Source organism: Schistosoma haematobium, chromosome 1 (genome assembly GCF_000699445.3).
Source record: "Schistosoma haematobium chromosome 1, whole genome shotgun sequence".
Taxonomy (NCBI): domain Eukaryota; kingdom Metazoa; phylum Platyhelminthes; class Trematoda; order Strigeidida; family Schistosomatidae; genus Schistosoma; species Schistosoma haematobium.
In genome coordinates this window covers 87,296,278-87,306,713 of record NC_067196.1, presented here as the reverse complement: position 1 = coordinate 87,306,713, position 10,436 = coordinate 87,296,278, and the positions used below count along the sequence as shown (strand labels likewise).

Genomic DNA, 10,436 nt, shown 5'->3' with positions numbered 1-10,436 from the left:
TTTAACTTGTATTCACCTAATGTTATGGAAGGCCAAACCATAGATATATGAATTGTAGATGTATAAATGTTATGAATTTTATTGGGCAGGATGAGAAGAATATTGGATAAGTTTTAAAAAGAAGAATTTCCACATTTCATTGGTACATGATATTTCAATCCACTGAGTTTAGTAGTATCTAGTTGGACATAATTATTACAGAACTATGGACTCATATTTTATGATGATCCAGTCAAACTCTAATTTATATCGTATAATATCATAGTTGAAGAATTTGCCTTTGAATTATTCTATCTATTACCGGGTTCATTTTAGTAGCATTGTGGTATGTGCTAATTATATTGACATAAGTAGTATATGATGTTAGTCATGAACAAAAGGTCTGAGAGTAGAGAACCAAGAGGATCGAACAGTAAAGAATGGAAACAAAATGCAATTTGTATGAAAATGCAAGAACAATGAACTGTGAGTTATTTTGGTGGAAATAGTGGACATTTTGTAAATTAAGCATTTACTAATTATGAGATAGTGACAAGTTTTACGAATCTCACATGAATATCTAACTTCTTCTAATGATGATATTCAATGATTAACTATCAAAGTAAATAACAGAATGCATTTACATTAGATTGTTTGTTAACAATAGTTCATAATTCGTTCAATAAATAACATGATCTTGTACTATGTATTCTTATATATATATATATATATATATATATCCAAAAATGAGATTACACATCTTTATCCATTATGATTATCTTTTGCAATATACGTTTCTGTTTAGTATGATCCAAGCGATAAATAAACGAATAGTAATATACAAGGTAATTTAGTTAGTTACTGGATCACTCTAACATATTTTTTTTGACATGGATGTGAACCTATTGATGAATTCATCGAATTATATTGTACAGGTTAATTATTTTCTAAGAGAGAGAGAGAGAGGTTGAGAAAGAGATGGAGGTTGAGAGAGAGAGAGGAAAGGGAACTGATATAGAAAATCGGATTGATTTACGTATATGATAATATTCATTCTTTACATTCTTCTATGTTAACCATTATTGGACTTAATTTAACTTAGATTTTATATAATATACATTTACCTGGAAGCACTGGACGGCCGTTTCGTCCTGGTATGGGACTCCTCAGCAGTGCGCATCCACGATCCCGCACCACGCGGGGATGCGCACTGCTGAGGAGTCCCATACCAGGACGAAACGGCGTCCAGTGCTTCCAGGTTTTCAATGGTGGTCTAGCTTCAACTGACTCATGATTTCAACCTGTGAAATTTCTAAAACTCTCCACAAAATCCATTCTGATATACATTTATCTTATTAAAAAGATTTAGATTTTTCATTTTACAAAATGTTCTTAGATAAGTATTAGAAACTAAGAAGTAATGAAAATGTGTTTTATACTTGTTATCAAGTTCACTCTTCTTTATCCCTTTCGCAAAATACAAATAATACAATTGGCTCTGGATTCTAAAACTTCGTAACTGAATGTATACGGTATAGACTCAGTATTCAACCTAAATAAATCCAAAAGGCAGTAAGAATGTGTTGGGGACGATAGATCCCCAAACTCATATTTTTAAATTTTGTCTTATCGATCATCGAATCGATTAAATGTTAGATATTTTTATTGGGGTCAATTCATGAACTATCGATTAAAGGCGCAAATAGATCAATTGATGAACTATCGATTAAATGTACAAATAGGTCAATTGATGAACTATCGATTAAATGTTCAAATAGCAGTCAATCGTTGATTAATGTTCAAAAATCTTCCATGACAATATCGATTGTAAATATTTGTATAAATACGCTTGACTTGTATGCTTGATCTGCCTGCCTGACTTGTTATCTGCTGTTTGTCTGTAGAATACACTTTCTACACCTTACCCAGACTTCTTGATCGAGTTAGCAGAGTTGGGGACAACGAACCAGAATAGGCTATCGAGTCGCTGAATCATTGATCCTTCGTTCGTTCGAGTAAGACGCATCAGTAATAGCATTCAAGCAATAACGAAACATAACAAATTGGCGACGGTGGTTTTGAATTATGGACCCTGCCAAACTTGAACTGTTACTTGAACAGCAGCTAAAATTGATGCAAATGTTAATGGAGACCAAGGTTACGCCTCCCTTACAGCCAAGCACGTCTAGTTCAACCACGGTACCATCAGTAGATGGCATCGCAAATAGCATAGCTGAATTTCATTACGATCCTGATTCTAATGTTACTTTTGAGATGTGGTTCAGGCGATATGAAGATCTATTTAAATTTGATTTCGCCAATCAAGATGATGCTTGGTAAGTGCGGCTGCTACTTCGTAAACTGGGTGTAAATGAGCTGGACAAGTATTGCAATCTGATCCTGCCGTTGAACCCACGAGACCGATCATTTGCAGACACAATTCAAACATTAAGCCAACATTTTGGCGATAACTCGTCACTGTTTAATACTCGTTATCGTTGCTTGAAGCTAACTATGAACGAAGATGATGATTTTCTTACGCATGTGGGCGTCGTCAACCGCGAATGCGAACGCTTCCGGTTAAAGTCCTTGACTGAAGATCAGTTTAAGGCCCTGATACTTATTTGCAGCCTACAGCACCAAAAGTTCAGTGACTTACGAACAAGGCTATTAAGTCGTTTAGATCAAGAGCCAAAACTCACCCTGAACTATATAGCTAATGAATATCAACGTCTCATCAATCTGCAACGAGACACTTCTATGGTCCAGAGTGGTGGATCTAGCCGATTTGAAGTACGAGCGGTGCAACAGACACCTCGCAAAAACAAACACGTCCCCGCTTCATCCAGTCCATCTCACTCCAGCTCTAGACGACAGACTAAAGCAACTCCTCCTGCTCCTTGCTGGCAATGTGGTGCATGGCACTACGTTCGAAACTGCCCATTTAATCAACATCGATGCAAGAAGTGTAAGGTTATTGGTCATAGGGATGGTTTTTGTCTGACGAAGAAGACTCCAAGTCAATCCAGAAATACCAAAAAGACCCTTCCTAGATCCCGCACCAATTCATTGAGCTTAGTATCTTCGTGTCAAAGCTCATCACCGTGTCAGAGAAAATTTATTACTGTTAACATTAATGGGCATTCATCTAAATTGCAAATAGATACAGCATCAGATGTCACTATCCTTTCTCGTAAGACTTGGATCAAAATGGCCAGCCCAAACTTGCAGCATACAACGCAAAAGCCTCGTACTGCGTGTGGTAACTACCTTCACCTGCTAGGACAAATGGAATGTACAGTCACTTTCCGTGATTTGGCATTTGTTGGGGTATGCTACATAACGCCAGCTGACCTAAATTTGCTCGGGTTAGATTGGTTCGACCACTTAAATTTAGCTGATGTCCCGTTGAATACCATATGCAACCTGGTATCACAACCCCAACTACGACAACAACCACACGACTTGGAAGTTTATACGAGGAACTTAATGACGCAGTTTTCAACTATTTTCCAACCTGGATTGGGTCGCTGCTCTGCCATGAAAGCAACACTTCGATTGAAAACTGGGGCTAAGCCTGTTTTTCGCCCAAAGAGACCTGTCCCTTATGCAACATTACAAACAGTAGATGAAGAATTGAATCGCCTTCAACAACAAGGAGTTATCACTCCCGTTTCCTACTCTGCATGGGCAGCACCTATCGTGGTTATTAAGAAAGCCAACGGCACGATACGTATATGTGCTGACTTTTCAACAGGTCTCAATGCAGCTCTGGAACAACATCATTATACCCTGCCTGTTCCCGCAGACCTATTTACCATGCTGAATGGGGGAAGATTTTTCGCTAAGCTGGATCTAGCTGATGCTTATTTGCAAGTGGAAGTAGATGAAGCATCAAGAGAGCTGTTAACTATCAATACTCATCGTGGTTTGTTCCAGTATAACCGTCTACCTTTCGGAGTCAAAACTGCACCATCTATTTTCCAGCAACTAATGGATACCATCCTATCAGGTATCTCGGGAGTCGCGGCTTATTTGGATGACATTTTAATTGTAGCAACGACATTAGAACAGCTAAGAGAACGCACGACATTGGTACTGCAACGCATCAGTGACAACGGTTTCCGGTTACGCCTAGAGAAATGCCAGTTTTATTTGCAGTCGGTAAAATACTTGGGGTTCATTTTCGATGCCGACGGCCGCAGGCCGGATCCTGAGAATATCCGAGCTATCAAACTGATGCCAACTCCTACTAATGTCTCGTCACTACGTTCCTTCCTGGGACTTGTCAGCTATTACTCAGCGTTCGTTCCATCGATGCATGATATTCGCGCTCCACTGAATAGCTTACTGCAGAAGAACAGCTCTTGGAGCTGGACTAAACAGTGTGACACTGCCTTTTGTAAACTGAAGTCCATTATTAGTTCGGAATTGCTGTTGACACACTACGATCCAGCCATGCCGATCATAGTAGCTGCAGACGCTTCCGCCTATGGCCTAGGCGCTGTTATCTCCCATCAGTTCCCGGATGCATCGGAAAAAGCCGTTATGCATGCTGCCCGCACACTAACCCCAGCAAAAAAAAATACAGCCAGATAGAAAAAGAAGCTCTTGCGCTTGTGTTTGCTGTGCGCCGTTTCCACAAGTTCCTGTACGGTCGGAGATTCACGCTTCTCACAGATCACAAGCCTTTACTCGCAATATTCGGGTCGAAATCTGGCATTCCAGCTCATTCAGCAAATCGCCTTCAGAGATGGGCTTTAGCACTCTTGGGGTATGATTTCGAGATCCAGTACCGACGCACTCAACAATTCGGTCAGGCGGATGCCTTATCACGACTCATTAGTGACCAGTTGGCGGCTGAGGAAAACACGGTAATCGCATCTCTGCTAGCGGAAGACCACGCCGAATGTTATCTGACGACCGCAATACGAACTTTGCCGGTATCTGCAGCGGACATACAAAATGCTTCTAAGAGCGACCCCATCATCAGGATGACTATGAGCTATGTCACCAACGGTTAGCCGTCTAAGAAGTTTGATGGTGATATAAAACAGCTGTATCAGCGGCGGGATTCTCTATGCATTGTGAACGACTGCTTGATGTTCGGAGAGAGAGTGGTTGTGCCAGAATCCCTTCGTGCAAAAGTGCTGAAACAGTTCCACCTTGGTCATCCGGGGGTTAGACGAATGAAATCCATAGCCAGGAGTCATGCGTATTGGCCGCTAATGGATCAACATATAACAGAATTGGTTGGGAAGTGTATGCGGTGTCAGCAAGCGGCAAAAATGAACGCCAAAGTTCCACCAGTTTCATGGCCACAACCTGATCATCCTTGGTCCAGAATACACGTCGACTTTGCAGGCCCGATTAACGGAACCATGTATCTAGTTGTAGTCGACGCCCTTTCGAAATGGCCTGAAATCAACCCTATCATACCGCCAACGACAACTAAAACAATACAGATCCTCACAGAAATTTTCTCCCGAAATGGTATACCAGATGCTATTGTATCTGACAACGGTTCACAGTTCACCTCCAGCCAATTCCAGTCATTCTGTCAACGACTAGCCATAAAGCACTTACGCTCGCCACCATACCACCCGCAGTCGAATGGGCAAGCAGAAAGGTTTGTGGATACGTTTAAAAGAGCCTTGGCTAAAACAAAAGGGGAGGGGACGCCAGCAGACGCATTGCAAAATTTCTTATACGTGTATCGAACAACACCAAATGAGATGTTGCCGGAGCGAAAGTCCCCAGCAGAGATCCTAATGGGAAGAAGACTGAAGACGATCCACAGCCTGATGCATCCAAGTAATGCACCTACACCTGTACGGATAAAGTTTGAAAAGCGATCCGCGTACGAAGTGGGATGTCCTGTGTTTGCCCGTGATTACAGACCGACCCATAGTCCATGGACAGAAGCGCGAGTGGTCAGAAGAGTTGGCCGAGTCATGTACGAAGTTGAGGTAGGCAGCGACAGGTGGCAACGCCATCGGAATCAGTTACGCAAACGGTTAGCACCAGACTGCCCATCAACAGAATCAAGTATTCCTCTTGACATCCTGCTAGACACATTCAACTTACCGGCAAACCCACCAAAAGAAAAACCTCAACAACAAGCTGAAACACGTCACAGACGGTGGCCTATCCGAGAACGGCGAGCAACAGTCAGGATGCAGGTTGACCCCAGGAAAGCCCACTATTAAAGGGGGAGGAGTGTTGGGGACGATAGATCCCCAAACTCATATTTTTAAATTTTGTCTTATCGATCATCGAATCGATTAAATGTTAGATATTTTTATTGGGGTCAATTCATGAACTATCGATTAAAGGCGCAAATAGATCAATTGATGAACTATCGATTAAATGTACAAATAGGTCAATTGATGAACTATCGATTAAATGTTCAAATAGCAGTCAATCGTTGATTAATGTTCAAAAATCTTCCATGACAATATCGATTGTAAATATTTGTATAAATACGCTTGACTTGTATGCTTGATCTGCCTGCCTGACTTGTTATCTGCTGTTTGTCTGTAGAATACACTTTCTACACCTTACCCAGACTTCTTGATCGAGTTAGCAGAGTTGGGGACAACGAACCAGAATAGGCTATCGAGTCGCTGAATCATTGATCCTTCGTTCGTTCGAGTAAGACGCATCAGTAATAGCATTCAAGCAATAACGAAGCATAACAGAATGTATTCAAGGTTAATAAAATGTAATACTGTAAATGCAAATATACAACCTTATAACAGTTAATAACATCCAACTATGATGTTTCCAGTTAAGAATCATATCAAACTCAACAAATTCAAGGTACTTTAAAGAAACCATTTGAGATTGATAAGTGCCCAAAGTAGATAACACGATAAGGCAAAAAAAAAACAGAGAAAAAGTTGTTAGAAAACACTTTATAATGGACCAAATAAACATTCGGAAATCCCATAAAAGTTTTACTAAAAGACAAAAACAGTAAATCATAAGAAAAATCGAATGCTACTACTACTACTACTACTACTACTACTACTACTACTACTACTACTTTGACGGATTACAGTGTGAAGTGGTGCATGGAGGACAACTGATAGATGCATTCCATGAAAGGACCGAAGTCAGACAAGGTCGCTTACTTTCTTCCTTCCAATTTCTTCTGGTGATCGACTGGGCTACTTTTATTTATCTACTTAAGTTAATAGAGAATATAAGAAAGTCAAATTAGAAAACAAATCTATTTTTTCAATATGGTGGCTTAATACTACATTACGTAAATGAGAATTAATTAAGAAAAAACAAACAAACGGAAAATTGACTTTTCTTAAAATAAAAAAATAGTAGTTAGGATTAAATATAAAAAATGAACACAAAGACGATTAATAATATATTGAAGTCATAATTTTTGTATAACTTCAAAGCTTGGCCCTATGGTTTTTATTCAATGTAAAGAAATGGAATCTCTTTAGGACTATAGTAGTTTTAATTTCCACCCGTGATTCCGCGTGCGGGATCGTAGATACACACTGAGGAGGAGTCTCATATTAGGACGGAATGGTCATTCAGTGCTTCCAGGTTTTCAGTGGTGGTCTAAATTGATTCATTCATAGTATTGTAGGGCCAGTGAAATGTTACTTAGCCCTAGCCAAATCATCCGGCAGTTGGGTCACTGAATATCGAACAGATCATCGATCCATTATGATGGTGGTCTCACTATCTTCTCTGTACTCATTTTTGCTAATATATTTCCGTAATAACGTCCCTTGTGTTTTACGGTTTTCAAAGCACCTATAGTACCTCGATACGACGAAAGGGTAATCCACATTAGGTGTTGACCTCGAGATGTGACTTCGATGTTAGCTGTTGGTCACATCATTCCCGTCCGACTCAAGTAGGCCCACAATCGTTCAATGTAGATCATCAACGTTGATGATCTACAATATCAGTCTAAAATCAACAATATTCACAGCCCTATACTGATAAGGTATTTATTGTCTTATGGGTGATTAAGCTGTACCATATTTGTTTAAGTCTTTTTAATAAAAATAGCGGTTTTAATTATTTATTGTATATTCGACTAGTTGACCATTGGTTTCGTCTTCTGATAACTATCCAGTTACTGTTTCATTTTCAAATCATTGACCAGATTGTACATTCAACCATATCTGTTACTTAAATCATATTCTCATTAACTTGTATTGACGTAATAGGTTTAAAGTGTAAATTTGCACCATTTACTAATTTTAGTAACCTAAATGTACTCGAAAGTAATTTGCTTACTTATTTATTTAGGCTTGTTACTCTTCGTGAAGCATATGGTCGAAAGCAGTAAACACTGATTTAAATATCAGCGTATTACTTGTCAGGTCAATGATTATCGACAACTGGGCACATAGTAATATATGAATTCAGGAAATACCAAAGTATCTTTTCACTGGGCTAACAAACCAACGAAAGCTGATCAGTTATGTTCAGAATATCAATAATGGGAAAATGTGAACTCTTAGAAACAATGTACTATCATACTCTGTTAAATACCTATTGTGACATAATATTTTACTAGATGAAGTTTCGACATTTGAAATGGTAGACATTGTCTCTATGTCTCATTTAAAATAATCATACAAGGATGCAGGTGAATTCAAAACACTTTTCTCACATAAAATCAAAGATCCTTTCTATATTAACTTCCGCTTTAACATTATTATCCGAAACATTAAATAGCCTTACCAATGATCTTCCCTTTGTTGTTTAGGGCTGCAATTGATCAGTCTCTTGTTAACATCCTATGCGAACTGTCTTAATATAGCCTTAATTTACGAGCTTTACAAGTAAACGTTACTGGATTTAAGTCCTGGGAGTAAACAACAACTCTAGGATACAGTTACATTCAACTGAGGAGTCCCAAATAGGATGAAACACGAATCCTAGATTCTACTGCTAGCCATTATCTATCGATTATTATTTCATTTAACTGTACCATCAATTCTCCAGAGAATGTTGATTCTCTTTTTCTATTAAATTTATTCATTTATACAGTTAACATTTATACGAATATGATTTAATCTAAACTTGCTTAAGGATATCGTTATATACGTATATTAATAACTATGTATATATATATATATATATATATATATATATATATATATACATTATTACACAGATAAATAGAATATTTTTATGACCTAAAAAGCTATGTAGAAATTACTTTACAATTTTTATACTAATTCAAATGCCATTTCAATCAACACCACCACTACGACCATCCCCATCCCCACAACCAGCAACAACAACAACAACGACGACGGTAACAACAGCAACAACAACAAAAAGTTACTATTCCTGTTTAATATTATTTTCAGAGAGAATTGATTCAAAGAATTGAATGTAGTTAACCTAAATGAAGGATTTATAGATTTTGAAGGTTGATTAATATAATTTACCAAGTATAAGAAGCACATCTTATTAATAATTCAGAATAAATAAGGTTCAAATAGAATGTTTCTATATTCTGTATTGATAAAAATGTAAATATAGAATACTATGTATGAAATTCACTTGGTATTATTTAGCCTGTATCTTCTCATTGAGGTTTAAGACTGCAAGCCAAGACTGCTGTACGAAACGCGCGTCCTGGATTCTACTGCTAGCCACTATCCATCATTGGTTACAAAAAGCTTGTGAATTAAGGCAGTATCGAGGCAATCCGCACAGTATGCACATATGCCAATAACAGACTGATCAACTGCAGTCTTAAACCTCAATGGGAAGATACAAGCTAAACAATACCAAGTGAATTTAAGTTCACCCCATCGCACAAGCAAGTATCTATCAGAATTCAGTGGCTGAGTGGATAACGCGATAACGTTTAAAGCGAATGGAACTGGGTTCGAGTCCCAGAGTGAACATCAACTCTGTGATACAGGTACATCCAGCTGACGAGTCCCAAATAGGACGAAGCGTGCGCCCTGGATTCCACTGCTAGCCACTATCCATCATTGCTTACAAAATACTATGGATTAACGTTTCATTATATGGAAGATATATGTATGCATATGATTTAGATCAAAATTTATATAAATGGTGAAATGACCTTGTTATTCTTACTTTCATTTATACTGACTTTCGATAGGCTAATGTTAATCAATCAATCAATATATTGGGAAAATTATTAATAATAAACTATTATTTCTATAATGAGTTTACAACATTGTTTTCTTTTTCTTCATAACAGTTTATGTTGAATAAGAATACAAGTGAGAATGACTTGTAGTTTAGTACAAAATCATAGTATCATATATTGAATACTTCAATGCAGATCAAGACAACTAGTGTAGCAACGGCCTCTGCATTAAATAGGAAAAAGCAAGATCCTCAAATACAACACGGAGAACACCAACTAACACAATCACACATGATGGAGAAACTTTGGAAGAAGTGGAAACATTCGCGTAACT

The 10,436-nt window shown here is 38.1% G+C and overlaps 1 protein-coding gene across 1 annotated transcript; it reads left to right on the top strand.

Annotated features, from left to right (window-relative positions):
* The first annotated feature begins 1,313 nt into the window (after window positions 1–1,313).
* MS3_00000960 (uncharacterized protein) lies at window positions 1,314–8,027 on the top strand. Its single transcript, XM_051208525.1, has one exon. It carries the CDS (start codon window positions 2,494–2,496, stop codon window positions 4,576–4,578), a length of 2,085 nt encoding a protein of 694 aa, XP_051075421.1. The 5' UTR covers window positions 1,314–2,493; the 3' UTR covers window positions 4,579–8,027.
* The last annotated feature ends 2,409 nt before the right edge of the window (window positions 8,028–10,436 follow it).

Excerpts from the sequence above, each read along its gene's own strand:
- MS3_00000960 (XM_051208525.1), top strand. The coding sequence starts at position 2,494 with ATGAACGAAGATGATGATTTTCTTACGCATGTGGGCGTCGTCAACCGC.